The sequence below is a fragment of the Erpetoichthys calabaricus genome, chromosome 7 (assembly GCF_900747795.2).
Source record: "Erpetoichthys calabaricus chromosome 7, fErpCal1.3, whole genome shotgun sequence".
NCBI lineage: Eukaryota > Metazoa > Chordata > Cladistia > Polypteriformes > Polypteridae > Erpetoichthys > Erpetoichthys calabaricus.
Genome location: NC_041400.2, coordinates 49,825,104 through 49,842,356, shown reverse-complemented (window position 1 = coordinate 49,842,356; position 17,253 = coordinate 49,825,104). Strand labels below are relative to the sequence as shown.

At 37.8% G+C, this 17,253-nt stretch overlaps 1 protein-coding gene across 7 annotated transcripts in view; it reads right to left on the bottom strand.

Annotated features, from left to right (window-relative positions):
* Nucleotides 1–17,253, bottom strand: part of mctp1a (multiple C2 domains, transmembrane 1a) — an 890,372-nt gene that overhangs the window by 28,677 nt on the left and 844,442 nt on the right. For 6 of the 7 annotated variants that reach the window (XM_051929433.1, XM_051929434.1, XM_051929435.1 and 3 more), the window contains 2 exons: nucleotides 12,056–12,165; nucleotides 605–702 (listed from right to left, as the gene is read on the bottom strand). In XM_051929433.1, the coding sequence (XP_051785393.1) occupies nucleotides 605–702; nucleotides 12,056–12,165 (208 nt within the window). The remainder of the gene's footprint in view (nucleotides 1–604; nucleotides 703–12,055; nucleotides 12,166–17,253) is intronic. The other variant, XM_051929436.1, reaches the window with a different exon arrangement.

Sequence of the window (17,253 nt, the reverse complement as noted above, 5' to 3'; positions counted from 1 at the left end):
GGATTTTCAGAATTGAGAATTGACTGTTAAACCTTTCTTCAAATAACTATCATTTTATAGGTAACCGTTCATTGTGAGATTCAGATTACACAAGCCCATTCCTCTTATTAGAATATGCCCACATTTCTTTCCATTCATAATACCGAGAATACAGGATTGCTAAAGAGGGTTTTTTTTGAGAGGGACAATAATGATAATGTCACCCGTTATGTGACTGTTTAACTTATTAGGCCTAGTTCTTTAACTTCTTATTTGACGACCTTTGTGTGAACTATGAGAGTAATCTTTAAACAAAAAAATGAAAAGAAAAAAAAAAAGAGTTTTACAAGGTCACTCTCTGAGGCATCTATTCTGGTATTGGAATCTGGTGTAGACAGCTAAGTCAGTCAACTACTTATTTCCTGCCAGCAGTAATAAACAGTTAGATTTTGAGAGTGAAATGCACTTTGCATAATTTCCTGGCTATTATACCATAAAGAATACTGATGCACAGATAACAGGAAAAAATGTATAAATAATAGAGCATTAGAAAAACCATCTCATGACCTTTCTGAATGCTCCGAGTCTTTGTTACAGCACATGAAAGACAGATAAAAGCACTTACCACTTGTACATCTGAAGGAACTCGAGAGAGGAAGTCCAGCAGCTCGTTGTTGTCAATTGTATATGGGTCACGAAGTTTCTTTGTGAATTTATTAACACCTGAGGGAAAAGGCTTCGTTAACACCTTGAGTGTATAAACAAGTTCATTTCACATGTGAATTTTTGGAAAGTGCTACATTGAACATAAGAGCTCAAATTAGCACAGCACAAAGGGTGCTTTTAAACCATTGCCAGATGTCACAAATATCAAACCAGTAAAAGTAAGTTTAGCCAGTGCGCAATGTGCCAGCACAACTTTACTTTCTGTGTTTAAACAACAGCATGCAAGAGAGTTACATTTGGGATCATTAGATTACAAATAAGAAATACAGTTCAACAAATATAAAATAAATACACAACATCAAGTGCTTGACTTTGTTAGGTATGGCTGCTGCAGGACATCTGGTCTATTTCTTTTTTAAACTGAGGTCACTATCACAGTTTCTTGGCCTTATGTCAATACCCCAAGCATTGTAATATATCTGATTTAAGTTGAAATAATTTATGTTTTAGTTGTAACATTTTAAAAAACTAAAAATGATCTAAAACTTGTTAATTTAGCATGCTATTAAAAGTCTACCAGAGTATGAGATGTTGACATTGCATTTCCAATAAAATATTTTTAAATGTGAACGTTTAAAAAAAAATAAAATAAAAAAATAACCCAAAGACCTACTTCTTGAGATTTATGAGGCTGTCATATATTTTTTGGGCATTTAATTTCATACTCACATGAGGCAAAATGAAGCAACTTTTACTTTTATGAGTGGTCTTTAAAAGTGGAAATAAAAGGCAGAATCCCTAAGAAAGTTAGTTTGCCAACTGTACATCTTGCATTTCAAAATGTAAACAGTGAAAAATATATCTAATTTTGAAAAACTGAAGTGGTGCTGAATTTATGAGGGCTAATGCGGCGGCCAAAAGCAGGGTGCTGTGTGTTTATAAGATAAGTGACAAAGGTTTGAGATCAGAATGGTTTCTGTCATAAATGTGGAGGCATTGCTTAAATCTATGTCATCGATGCTTTAATATAACTTGATTCAAATTGGGGTTTTCATGGATCCAGTGATCTTTCCTGTCAACAAAAGGTACTTGACAGGGCATGAGCAGATCTTATGTGATTAAACAAATTGGTTTGGAATATTGCTACAGGTCCTGGTAAGTATTACAAAGAGCCCCCATACATCAAAAATGGTGAACTTCTTCTGTAGAAAAATCTAAAAAACTTTAGAAACAAATAGGCCGCCTGCCTTGAAGAATGCAGTGATAAACAGGCTTTAAAAGGAAATACAGCCAGATATAAAGTAACGGTACATTTGAAAGGCACAATACTATAGGTAGGGTGAACTTTACGGACACTAAAATTCACTGAAATTCATTGAAACATCTATGCTGAAGTCAAAAAAATTATCAGCTGTTATTTCCATCCCAAGCAAACATGATTATATTTAATTTGATCAAATAAAAACTTTGTGTTCATTTTAATTTGTTTATAGGTAAGGTCTATAGTTAGTTAGTTTTATTCTGTCCAGCACAAAATGAATAGAACTACCTTAAGCCATTTGGGGTGACATTGCAGCCAGTGTCGATCCTGAAAGCAAATGGCATAAGGCAGGAGATTTGAAAGAGAGACGGCTAATCAGAAGCATTTTCATTATTTCACTAAAAGAAAAAAAAATGTTTTAAAATGTTTATTCTTCACTTAAGCCCTTTTATTTTACTTCAGGGACTTTATACTCCTCAAACAGCCTACACTGGGCAAACCTTTAATGCAGGCATCACCGCTACTCCATAGCAGTTGTGTTTTTGGTTCAGATCTGCTGTCATGCTTTCCCTAAGTTACTGCCCTTTTCTCTCTCACAGTCCAGGGTCATGCTGTCAAGTCAATTGGGGTCTTTGCAGTGTTCTGTTTTATGTATGTGGTTGTACAAATGTCACATTAGGCTGATTTTCTTGGCAGCTGTGAACAAGGCAGGTTAAACACTACATGAACATGCAGCATTTGAGGTGATTTTAGTATACCTGCTTTATGTATTGTACTTTGTCTAAGTGGCATCCAACCACCCAAATCAGACCCCCCAATATAGCTGAAAAGAATAGAATTAGGGTTGTAATGTGGGTAGTTATAGATGAAGATGATTTATCAATCTAATTGTTATTGATCACAAAGATTGTAACAGTAGCAATAAGGATAAGCTCACTGATATTAAAACAGCACAGATTCAGAAAATGGAATCATCCATACACAATTTATGTAAAAAGAAGATTTTATTGTCAGTGAAGCTACCTGCAAACAGACGTAAATTAATAAAGTTGTGAAAGTATGCTTTGGGACTATTGTACACCTATCAAGTGCTGAGGTACAGTAATTATTATTATAAAAATAGGCCCAAAGCATCCTGAACTATACATCCAAAACAGACTATCTGTTTAAATATGTGGAATATGAATGGTAATGCAGCATTGGTTACAATTTTAGTTTAGATTAATAAATGCATGTCTTCTATTACATTTTTACTTCAACCAGCCTTCAGTGAAAAACTGATTTTTGAAAGTTCATGTGACATTCCATGCAGCTTGGTAACTCCAAAATGAGGTATGGTGGTATAAAAATATTTCATAACAAAACAAATTATACAAAAATAGAATGAGCTACTTCTAAAATGCAATACAATAGTATCCATTTTATATTTGCTCTACTTATTGTAAAACTAACCCCTTTTTCACACACCCCAGAAACTACAACTGGGAACCAGAATGAGGCTGACTCCTGATTTCACACACTTTAGAATGGGAACTCTCAAGCAGCGTTACTTGTACAAAAAGTAAATCAAATGAAAGTAACAGATGTGTGTGTTCTTACCAACAAGTAATATACACCATGTAGTAAACTACCGTGCTGCTAATCGCACGTTTTGCTGTTTTTTTGGGGGTTTTTTTATAGACTTGTGTTAGTTGTTTTATCGATTTTATGCTGAGCACGGTGCCGGTTTCCTCCAGCTTCTTTAATATTCATCTATATCCTTTTACGTTAAGGATCAAAGTTTCCAATTCTCTTTGAACATTATGATCAGCCAAAGCTGCTATAAGTGTTTGCACTTTTTGTGCCATTCAGTGCACTTGTGACTCCATTTTGCAGAAACAATCAAATATTACATCAAATAAAACTGATTTACACCACCAAACTGAATGTACAAAAATGTCACTGAGAGAAACATTCGCTCTGTGGGACAACACAGGCAGAAGACCTTACTTTGCATATAAAGCAATAACCAAGTAAATGATGAAATTCCATAGGTGCTTCATAAAACAACAACCACCTGGTGCCATTGGAATTGTAGGCTATAAGTCCATTTAACAGGAGCCGTGTCCCACTGACAGCACAACTGGTTGACAGAACAGTCAAAAGCTAGAGGGGTACTTGAGAAGAAACTCCTGAGTTAGCCTAAGTGTGTTTTTGAAATAAGCTTTATAATTGATGTCTGCCTCAGAGCATCTTAAGGATTTTGATGACATGATGGCATTAGGTATGAGAATTAAACAGCTTTGTTGCTATAAGATTTTTAGGTGAACACTCAAACAAATCAAGATTTGCTGACACTCCGTGCTCCCATAAAAAGTCTTGTAAAAGGCCTCCATGCTACTGGAAACTGCCTTATGATTGCAAAACGTTTGCATTATGAATGATTTAGACTCATTCAAATGTTTTCAGAGATGGCTTTTTTTCAGTGTAGTGGTACAAGAACCCAGAAACTTTCAAGTGTCAGTGGGCATGAGGCAAGGACAAACTTAGAACTTCTTGCCCCTTCATTGAAGATTACCTTAAGGCTTAAGCCTTTCCAGCAAGATTGGATGCTAGGCAAGAACCAACCCTGAATGGGATGCAATTCCACTGTAGTGTGTACTGAAACATACATCCATAATATGCCAAGTACAAGGCAACAAATAATCTGAACTGTGCAGGTCTAGAGGGCAACAGGAAACAAAGGCACCTACTAGAAAAACCCACAGAAAAATACTAGGAATATGTGCAAAGTCCACATAGAGAACACCAGGGTCAAGACTGGAGCATGATCATCAAGCTTATGTAAGACTGTAGCAGTGCTACGTGATTAATATTGTCGTAAATGTATTTTGTGCTGAGTCCCATCTTTCGTAGCGTTGTCCTGTTTACATGGTGTGTGCGTGTCTATGTACAGTAAATATGCTCCCCTGGAAACAATGATAACACTGTGGAGCCATGGCCCCTCACAATAATTGGTCCTGTCAATTCCATCACCTGCATCTGATCATTTGCTATTTAAACAGAAGGACAGAAAGAAAAAAAAAAACCGTCCCATTCTACTGGACCGCCATTTCACTACAGAGACAGGAGAAAGCACCGATTCAAATCATTCACACCTTTGTCTACTACAGCGGTTCTCAAACTGGGGGGGCGCGAAGTAACAAAAAAGGGGTCGCAAATGTTGCCATTTGTGGCGTAATTCCGCTATTCGTAGAGAAATTTTAAACTTGTAGCGGTGCATCGGCAGCAAAAAATATAGGAATAAATTTTATTAGGGTCTCAAAAAAACGTTAAAACTGTTATGAAAACTCGGGCCGCAAATACTTAAAGGTTGAGAAATGCTGGTCTACTACTTTCAACACCCGACAACAACAACAGCTTTGCACATCAAAACCCCGGGGCTCTGGATTATGCCACGTACTGAGGACAAGCACAGTGAGACTGTTGTTTGCGGGGAGCTAGCAAGCCATCGTTATCATCCGTCATCATTTTTTGTTGAATCTTCTGGACTTTTATGTGCGTTTCATGCTTTCTGTGTGTCTTATTGAGTTCATGTTCAGTGTGGGGTCAAGGGAGGGTTTGTATTGTATATTTACTTTGTGCTGTACTTTTTATTATTACTTTCCGCTGGACACTTTTGGGGTTGAATGTTATGTCGGAGTTGGTTGGGGTATGATATATGTATTGTATGTTGTTTGTTAATTTCTTTATCGATATATACTCACTTTATTATTTTATATACTGTTTGTTTGTTGGCTTATTTTTGATTGTCAATTGGGGGAAGTTTATTTGGAAGAAGTACGGCTTGTCGGGTCTAACGTCCTCAACTTGCCAGGCCCTGGGTCTTGGTGGTGTAGCTGCCAGTTTGGGAGAGTGAGTCAGCCATTACAATACTGTACAGCTTATGGCACAATATAAGAAACATTTTTCACCCAGCTTTTTCCAACACTGGAGTAGTAGAGAAATTCAGAGACAGTGGCTAAACTGGTGTTTCAATCCAGATCTCAGCACTGACCTTTATACCTATTATCAAACTGTGATTGCCCATATTTTTTAGTGTTTGTGCCTCGTCCATTGTTAGTCCCTACCTAATACCCATTTGTGACAGTTTGTGACCATAGTAAATAGCAAAACCAAAAACAAAGCAAGCACAGAAACAAGTATCATGGTGTCTCAGACTGGTGATGTGTTCCACATTGGCTGGACATTCACTGTACTCTGTTCATGTGACAATATTGCTAACTACTACAGTACATGGAGCACAAGTGAGTGCTTCAGCCCTCAGCACTCACAGGTCTTAAATAAACTGCAGCTCAGTGAACCATTTTGAAGTCATAAGCTGTAACTGCTCAGTGTCTCCTCAGGCAGCCATGTAGGATTTTGTAAAAAGGCTTCACAATTTTCTCAGAGTCTGAGCTATAGTATCTTTAAGCCGGCAGCACTCTGCTGCCCATAAAGTAAACAAATTACAGAAATGACAACCTGAATCAGAAAAATAATTTCAGCTCTGCCACACAGTATATAATAGACCCAACCTTCAATGCAATCTCATTTTCTTCCATTTCTTCATCATGGACACCTTGGCTTCACTTGTACTGCCTATTTAATTAACTCTGAGGAGCACGTTAAGTACCTGATAAGCATCAGGCAAAAAGAAATTTGATTGACTCTGTTAGTTTAGTTAGTTTGACTGCCTTTGGTTTGCTGTTACTGTGATTAGTTAGAAAACAAAATTATCAGCCCCACTCTGTTAAAATCCAACAGAAAACTTAGGAGTCAAAACTTGGACCTTCAGCAGTCAAGTTGCTTCTCACTTAAACTCAAAGTCACGCCACACAAATTTTCTAAATCACTCAAAGCTTTCATTTACAGAATTTTAAGAAACTCCCAGTCGATCTGTAGACAGCCTCAACACACACCTATTACCAATAGATGTGTAGTGTGACATCCCAATGACTCCGTCATTGTGCACTTCGATTCACTAAGATAAAATCAAGCTGGTTTGATTTTATTGCAGTGAGTCATTGGGGTGGGCTCTTGTGTCAATGAGAGTTATCAGCAAGTCCGTGCTCCGCTGGAAGTGTAATGCATACGTATAATGCCCACAAACCGTGAAAAACAATAGCAGCTGCAAGGAAAGAAGGGAAATGAGGGTGTTGGACTGTGCAAATCAAGGAGAAGCTCATCAAACGTTTGATCCTGCCTAGTTGATTATTAGATGTTTTTTGAGTTGCACTGATTTGACGCTGGGTGCCAACAGTTTGCAAAACCGAACAGAAATGTGAGATCTGAGGCTGCCGTGAAAATGTGCGTGGCTTGGCCTTATGCAAGTTTAGTTTTTATGCATCTCGAAGTGGGCATGGAAATGGGCGTATGCAACATTTTCGTGAGTATGAACCATTTATACAAGAGGTCCCTATTATGCAGTAAAAAACATAAGCCTTAATAAATGATAGGCCAGACTTTTGGACAGGAACACATATTAACTGTAGAGAGGCACTAATAGTTTATCCCAAAATATGTCAGTAAAATTACCTGAGTGACTTAATCGTTAGGCTACATTTCATTCCACTGATAGCTCTAAACTGGCTGCCACCTCTACTCTCCTGATAGGTGAATCTCAGAAATTGACATGGCCAAATGAGTCCTAGATGACTTTCACCAGTCAGAGCTAAACTACAATACATTTAACCTTCTTGTGTCTCTGCCAGATGAAGTGTGGATAAAACCAAGAGAAACAGAATGTCTAGCTAATTTAAATGATACAATAAATGAAAAGTCATTCAGACAAATCCAAACCTTATTCTTGGGATCCATATAAATTACTTAACCCCTGACTATAACTTTGCAGTGAAACAGGCTTTAGATAGAATGGTTCTGCTCAAAACTGGGGGAAATAAAAAGTAGTGCAACATAGACTAACAGCAGCACACAGGCTCCTAAATCAGAATGTAGAAGATGAATGTGTAGATGGAGAGAAAACATAAACAGCACCACACAATTTAAATTCCAGCTGTGTGATGTCTGACTGGTGAACATCTTTAAATTGGCTGAATGTGTTTGTGCGTGTAAGTGAGTGTGATCACAATAGGAGGGCAACCAGTCCAGGATTTGTTCCTGCCTTAGGCTCAATCCTGCTGGAACGGGCTCAGGCTAAATGTAGTTTTCTAGTTTTTTTAATTGAAAAACTGTGTAAGAGAAGAGAACCAATCTTTACTGGAGAGTGTCCTTTTGGAATAAAATTTAACTTAATTGAACTCTGAGTAAATGTATACATGTTACAAAAATGGTTGTGTGGATTTATTTTGTATGTTTCTAATTGTGGAGTAGATAAGATCTTCTGGGGTGCCAAAGTCTCCTGTACTAATATATGCAAAGGTTTGAATGACAAAAGCTTTGACTAAGCTCAATGGTTATTTTCCACATTTTTGATTTGTTGTATGTAATGTCAAGTTCTGTTATGCAATTTGATCTTTCAGTTCAAGCATGTTTGTTTTGACAATGGCAGAAATATGCATGAAATTGTATATAATCCATGGTTTGTTTATGATCATTTTGTAAATGTAGGCAAGTGTCACTCTTTGAAGATCATGTGATCCTCTGATGTCAATGTAGAGTGATTAGATTATAATGTTCTGAAATGTAGCTCAAGAAACATGCTATTTTAAATCAGGATTAAGTCTGTAATTGTGAGAAAACCAGGCCACAAAATTCATCAGACACTATGCATTACCACTCAGATTTTGACTGGGAATTTGACTGGCATTTACTAACTTCAAGTTATTTTCAAATAAATATTAAACCTTGGAATGTTTAAAAAAAGAAAAAGATTTTTTTTAAATGGGACTGAATACTAAGTTTAGAATATTTAGCATTGCTAGTTAAAATTGTACGTGGAAATTTTTCTGTGGTGCTTGAATCTTTGGCTGCCTGGGTCAACCTGACGTCATTTGCACCAGAAAATTTAAAGTAGAGGTGAGATAATATGGACCTGTAGGTAATGTTCAAAACAATATAACATTTACCTGTGTGCTGACTGTTGTAAAACAAAACATATTTAAATCTATATATCTCTATATATCTCTCTCATATGTGTATATATATATATATATATATATATATATATATATATATATATATATATATAATATAAGTATGTATGTATGTATGTCTCGATGCATGCTCAATAATCCAGGTAAAGAAATTCTAGAAAGTTGATTCAGTTCATCTGGACACACTGTTTATAAGGTGGGAGAAACCTGAAGTCAACTGAGACTGAGGAAGTCACTTGGATGAGTGATGTAACGTATCTCCCTGGAAAAGAACTATGTCCAGATGAACCGAATCAACTTTCTAGAATCTAGGTATGTATGTATGTGTGTGTGTGTGCGTGTGTGTGTATGTGTGTGTATGTATGTATGTTCCAGCATCACTTCTGAACGGCTGGAGTGATTTTCATGAAACTTGGTACACATGTTTCTCATTGGTCAACTAAAAATACCGTCAGGTGAAATCAACCCTAACCCACCCTCTCCCTTGATCTTGCGGCCTTGTATGCATGTTATCATCCAGTTGACACTTGGAACGACCACCAGAGGGCGAACTGGAGGTGACTGCCAACATTCTTTATGTCTGCGCACCACCGCGCCCCTGTTGCTTTTGAAATTAAATAGAGTTGGCCAGTTCCAAGCGTCAACTGGATGATAACATACATACAAGGCCGCAAGACAAGCACATTAGTGAGTCTTCATTGTTTGTTAATTTATTTTTATTTTTAAAGTTGTTTTTGTTTTGTTTTTTTTTGTTTTTTTTCCTCCTAAGAAACGCTGGGTATTTCAGCTAGTATATTATGTAAATAAACCTAACTGATGAAGGAAGCAGTTCTATTAGATTCCTTCAGTCTTACCATGGAGAACTCAGCTGTTAGGCTCCGTGATAACCGACATTATTCTTAAATTTAATTTGTAAAGTTGAGTCATGACTGTATTTACTGAGAATTTTCCCTGACACTATACACTATGCCTTTTGTAGTCATACTTGCAATGTTTAAGTGCAAGAGGAAATGTCTAAACCTCATTTAGTTTTTCAAGTTCACTTAAATTAAATTGCTTTTCTTTTCTTGTTGCGCATTTTTTGTAAACTCTGATAAACATACAATTAATGTCCTGCTTTATTTGATATAAAAACATTTCAACCATGGGTATGTAAATGTGGTGAAACATGTTGGTGTCTATGGTGCTGTGTGGTTCTTAGTAATGAAAATTGAGCCCCTCCAAATTAGTGGATGCATGCTGTAGCAGTGCCAGGCAGCCCAGGGGTGATGATGGGAATATTGACTGATCCTGCAATCCTGTGCAGACACGGTCAGTTTGGATGGTTTAGTTATTAATGCTCTGCAGGCCATCATCAAGGAATCTGCACCTACATTGTGTAAAGTGACCTTTTCACCTGGGAAGTAAAAAAGAAACAAAGAGAGAGAGAGAGGAAGAAAAGCGGATAAAACCACAAGAAAGGAAGTGCAGCATAGTGCAGGAGGCAAAGTGGTTGGAACACCAACGGCAGACTGAGGTGTATGGCACTCCTAGGTTGGATTGTCCCTGTGGAGTTGAGAAGCAAAAGCAATCTGGACTTGTGTCAGCCTGCAGGTGCCAAAGAATAGTGGCAGAAAATTCCCAGCGGGCACTGACTGAGGTGGCTGGGATGACAGGAAGCCTAATAGTTGACTGCATTTGCCAGTGTCTCTGCCCTGTTGCAAAACCATAGAAAGGGTAAGCAGGGACAAGAGTGAGAGAGAGTGCACTGGGGAAGAGGCAAAGAATTGAGATGATCCTGACTTTTTTTTTTTTTTTTTTTTTTAATGGAAGTGGTTCTTGTCCCTGCTCCTCCCTGCGGTGAGTTTGGATGATCTCCCCATATCTGTGTGGGTTTTCTCTGGGTGCTCCGGTTTCCTCCCACAGTCCAAAGACATGCAGGTTAGGTGAACTTGTGATCCTAAATTGGCCCTAGTGTGTGGTGGGGTGTGTGTGTGTGTGTGTGTGTGTGTGTGTGTGTGTGTGTGTTCACCCTACGATGTACTGGCGCCCTGTCCAGGGTTTGTTCCAGCCTTGCACCCTATGGTAGCTGGGATAGGCTCCAGCAGACCCCTACGACCCTGTTCTTGACTAAGCAGGTTAGTAAATGACTGATTTATTAGAAGTTATTTATTAGTTTTATCTTTATGCACTGGATTTTATTAAATGTTTATTTGTTGAAGAAGACAGGACTGCTCATCGTTTGGACTTTGATTTGAATAAATCTGTACAATTCACATGTAGCCTTATTTTGTTGTTCACATGTCCTTATTCGCTCTAGTCCATTACTGTTCATGGCTATCAACGTCCTAGGTTCAAGGAGGTAATGACAGTTGTGAGCCACTCTGGCATACTAACATCATCTCAAAAATTAGCTAGATGACCTGCGTGACTACTACAAAGGCAATGTGGCTTTAGTGTTTTCTAGCGTTAAATATTCACATTTGCTGCTGATTTCTTTTTGTATTTGTAAGGAGGCTATTGGTAGAAATGCAGATTTTGAATTGATATTTTAAGTTTTTATTTGTGATCCTAAATTGTGCATGCCAGCCAGCAGCATCTTCTTTTATACTTCTGAAGATGCAAGATATGAGGGTTACAGGGAAATTTTTAAAAAAATATAGCAAATATAAATGCTGGTTTTAGTTTAGTCTGTTTTAACTTGGGTTCTTTGTCATGTGTACGACGCACATAGTGGCTCCCAAAGCATTAATGTCCACTTTTTAAACTGTGCCTCCTCCCTACAGTTCAACTAGTTTGTGATTTCTTTTCTTCACTTTTCGCTTTTTCTTTTTTTTTCTTTCTCTACAGTTGCTTCCACTTCAGACCCCCTCTACAATGTTAAAACACCAATAGGCTCTTCCAGTTTTATAAACATCACAGCTATGGATAAACTCTGCAAAGTGTGGAAAACAAATGAAATAATTAATTATTGCCAACAAAAAAAGCACCAGCATTGGCAAATAAATAACATACGCTTATATTTAGTTGTTTTTGTTTAAAATAAATTTGCATTTCAAGATTGTTTTCATTGACATAACAGAACATATGAACTTACCCCAGATGAGCACAATATATCTTAAGGGAATGAAGTAGAGAATAACTGTGGCGACACAAAGTGCAACAATGGCGAGCCAACTCAGGAAAGGCACTGTCCAGTTAAAGGTACTGAAAATTAAAACACAGTAAAGATCACGTGACAAACTGGACGCTGGATCATGAGCACTTGAGAGTTGAAGTCATTCCATTAAGAACATTTCTAACACTTAATTTAAAGTTACAAATTCTCAAAGACATTTTAATATGAGTTCATTTAGCCAAAAAAACAACACATTCTGGATATTGATTGTGAAGCTGATAATATACATTTAAATGCAGACACACACACACAATTCTTTTTTTAAAATGAATTGTACCAATACTATGCAATGGTGGTATTATTCATCACAAATTGGTTATATCATTTATCCAGTTACCATGTCCTCTATAAACACAGCACGTTGCTCTCTTTTATCAGCTGCACTTGACCAGTGTATCCGTGCCCATACTGCTGAGAAGATAGGGACTGGGGTCAACCTCAACCAGGAACTCGGTCACAACAAAAATTACTCTTCTTTCAGTGGTTAAACAATGGTAGGTGAACCCGGCACTTGAACAAACTGAAAGGCGGACCTCACCAAATAAAAACATGCCCAATGGTGCATTTCTTTTGTCTCGCATATTTTGTGATATTTTTTGACATGATTATGTATATGACATAATTGTCCCTTTAATAGGATGGATCTTTGAAGGTGTGTCTCAGATGCTAAAGGCAGTGGTCAACACACAAAGACAGGCAGCAACTTCAGGATAGGGAAGGCATATTGATACACAATGTCCTGATATAAAGAGTATTACCAAGGGACACACTTCTTGTTGTTTTGTGTCCCAAGACCACAAAAGATGGCAGTCAGTATAAGAGCTCTCATGGTTCCCACCGTAGGGAGAATTCATCAATTGTGTTATATCTTAGGACTGATGTAGTGAGGGTGGAATGAGTGGAAAGACCCTCATGCAAATCATCATGTCATTTTGCACAAAGCTAATCCTGGTGTGTTACAGTCCACTGATCACTATCTATGTTACTCCTGACGAATACACCACTTGTTCAGCTGAACTCCCAGTTTAGTGTTGTAAGACTTGCACAGATTCGTCTCATTGAGACCAGTGGTCCCACATCCAAATCTCAATGCTGCCAAAGCAGACATCATTGGATCACAACACCCTACAATTCGAAATTCAATGAAAGTGGATGGATAGAGATCACAGCTCTGTTTTTAGGCTCTCCAGTTGGAGTAGGATGATTTTCTTTTACTGACAGACCTTTCAAGTGGCTAATTCCTGACGGGCATTTACTTGTGTTAGCTTTCATTAGTGTCTAACCATTCATAAGCAAAATACTGTACAAAGTAAAAACAGTTGTGTGATTATAACAAACAAAAACAAAACTGGGATTATGAAAATGAATTTACTCTGATTGTTTAAAATCCAGCAAGCATGGAGTCACATGGAGTTGACTTTTTAAAGCAGATTGACTGGCATTAGATTTTGAGCTTCCCCCCTTTTTTTTTTTGCTGCTCTGAACAGCAGCAGGATGCTGGCATTTGCGTACTGAGGAGCTCTAGCCAGCCTGCTATAGCTGCAAAATTGGATTCTCTTTCTTTTAATATCTGGTGAGAAGTCTGTGCCGTACTTGTACAGGAGGTCTACTTGCAAGTATGCATTTGAGTGAACCAAAAAAATTAAAGCATATGTGACCTTTTCAGAGTTACATTCTTTGATTTTCTTTCCTTTTTTCAGTCCCCAGTGATGTGACATGTGTCCACATTTCAAATGTGCCTCTCTCCAACTTTACTCATTATGAAAATACTGAGGGGGATAAATGTCATCACATGGGAAAAAAGTTTAGACCCAAGTCTGTCACTGAACCAATGGGGTGCACTGAATGCCACAGTGCACTATAATAAATGTGTGACACAGTGCTTAGTGCTGCTTCCCTGAAGAAACGGGGAACCGGGTTCAAGTACCATCTCAATGTTTCCTTGCCTCCACATGAATTTTTTCTCTGTGCTCTATTTTCCTCCCACGTGTTAAACAACTCATTGTTGGTTTAATTGGCAACTACACCTGTGTTGGTGTATGTAACCTTTGACTGGCTGATGTCTTGGTTTCTTAACTTGTGCCTGATGCTACCAGGACAAGCCTGGAGTCCCCATCATTCATTAACGTAAAAGGCGGGTTCACCAGATATATGGATGTTAATACACGGGGTTGCACATAGCTTGAATGCACAATTTTGCTTTTGTGTTTGCTCTCATTCGTTTTCATTTTTGGACTCCTCTTCATGTAGTCGGTCATATTTTTTAACATTTGCTCTGCCGGCTGCTGGTCATGACATAGAAGTGTAATATTACCACGTCACCACTATATAAGATGGTGGCATGAATGGTTCTACATCTATGCTTTTGGATCGGCTTAAAACAATGACACATCTATGCTAAGGTTTATTATAGTTAAGACAGGGAAATTTAATTTCTGTAAAGACTTTTGTCTTCAGATTTTTAATTAACATTCTAGTTTAGTTTGCAGCTCAGTCTTACTTTTTGGCACAGACCCATTCTTGTTTTTCTGCAATTCCCTCATGCCCCACCAATATCCCCAACTAGCTCTTTATCTCAAGCTCCTAACTCTATGCTCTGTCTATTTTGGTCAGGCCTTTCTCCAACTTTGCCCATGGTAAAGTGCCACTTAAATAAAAGATTCCACTTAGTTCTTACGTATGTGACTGCATTATTCCGCACAAGTGTGTCACTACTGGGGCTCCTTTATACCAATGTCTGCATAATGCCTCCCTGTGACTGTGACTGCCAAGGCAGAAGTTTTCTTTCTTTAGTTTTCTTCCTTTTTGGTGATTCTGATGTATAGTTTATGTATATCCTTCTATCTTTGTTTATTTATTTGAGTTTCTGTGAAAACCAAATGTCCCCCTGGTGATAAATAAAGTTCTATTTATCATTATGATTAGACATTTTCTTTAGTGTGAGGAAATGCTCCCTACTTTCCATTTTAATTGCAGCCCCCACTTCTGAAATCATTTGGTCAATGTGTTAAATGTTAATTTGTGTGTCTTTTTTTCAGATGCATTTGATGCATATCACTACACATATTTATTTTTGTTTTTCTCACTGGCCTGGTATTCGATCAAAGTAATAAAAAAGGCTGTTGAAGTACTAAAGGCTTCACAAAAGTTTCCTAATGTTAAAAAAATAATATTAAGATGTTGGTTTTCATAATAAACAATACAGTCTTTGCTAAACAAAGGAAAGGCCTGATTTTTACTCTTAAGAGCTATTCAGACAGGATTAGTTTCACATCAGGAGGTGGATTAATGTCAGTGATTGAAGTGGCCTGGTACACACGGGCACCATACTGGCATTTCCATTCAACCTGTAGATAATGTATGTGTACTGGTGCATACCATCAATTTAAAGCACATTAGCAATCCCTATTTATAACAACAATGTGTCTGTTCGCACCTCCATTGGGAACCCCACCTGCTTTTCCATGCAAATTGATTATATCAGCACACCTTATAACCTCCAAGGGGATATCATCAACATCACCCTATTACTCAGCATGTGCACAACAAGGTTTAGGGGCAGTTCTTTTTTCCCCACTTCAGGCACTGGGTAAAGTAGTTACTACCAGAACACCTTTGTAATGTTAGTCCCCTCCGAATCGCTCAAATGATGGAATTTTATTGACATGTCACTTCACATGAGAATAGTTTAACCTGGGGTTATTTTTTATGGACATTTTATAGAAGGCAAAAGGCTCCATAGTTTTCACTGAAATGTGAACATACAGTCCATAAATAGTTACTGACATTCAGAGAGGATTAAAATTACAGAGGTACTCTGGTCATAATTACCCCATCTCCTGATATAAAACTAATCCCGGCTGAACAGAGCTTTCTAAGGACTACATTAGAAAATAAGAATGATCTTCATAGAGTTGGTCTTAAAAAATTCAGATGTATGATTATGGACATCATTGTGTTTTCTAGCATGTAATGTACAGGTGACCTAGGGTTGCTTTCACTTAGTATCTAACACAGCCAGCAGGCACTGGCTTATTATGGCGGTCCTGACTTGGATGAGGAAGTTGAAGATGGATGGATAGATGGTCTTTGATAAAGCTTTCTTTAAAGTACCTAGTAGGCAGATATTAGTAAGAAGCAGTATTACAGATAGCGTCACCATTTATATCCTGTGAGGTCAGACCTGAGTCAGGTACAATGCCAATGCTGTTATAAGTGATGAGTGAAACAATACTTTAAAAATAAATCTTGAGACACACAACTCACTAAAAAGAAGTTTTTAGATGTGTATTGCTCTCTAAGGATTATTCTGCAGCCAAGATCACTGTCTCCTTGCTTGGCCAAGCTCCAGCGCTGCTCTGATCTTTCCCATCTCCAAGCCAGAATTCTTCCAGAGGCTCACTGGTGGTCACGTACCCAGTGGAATATATTTTAGCAGGGGCAAAACTCCTCTGAAGTGCTTGCAGGTATGCTGTGCACCAGAATAAATTATTCCATATTTTTGCATATGGATACAAAAATTTGGCAGATAAGATGAAAATATATTTGTTAACAGCGCAACTATTTTTTTTGTTTTGGCTACAAATTCAATTTTGGGAAAATTGTGTTGCTGATCACTGCTTGTTATTAATATTAACCATTAGAGTAGAGTATTTGCCAAACCTACAAGGTTACTGGGGAGAATACAGAATGTGGAACAAACCCTAATCCAGTATTCCTCAGTAGCATAGGGAACATAAATGAATATCGGGGAACCCCCTAGAGCTTCAAATGGGCAGCAGGTAATCTGGAAATACTTATGAAGAGTGACCTGGAAATTAAGAAATTCCAGCAGTTTCATTTGAATCTTGATGTCAGGAAGGTAGAGCGCTGGCAAGGGCTCACTGGCCATTAGTACAGAGGAGAGTATTTGGAGGGCATGTATTTGGTGTTTCTTCTGCCTTTACTCCTCCAGCCCTTATTTTGTGTTAAATAAGATAAGGGGTGTTCATTACATTTCCACTTAAATTGCCTCATAAGATCTTTCAATAAAAATATAGATAGGTGTTGCAGGTTGCTCTGACATGCAAGGAAGAATTTCCCTGTCCATACACACGTGATATCTTGTACTACTGCTG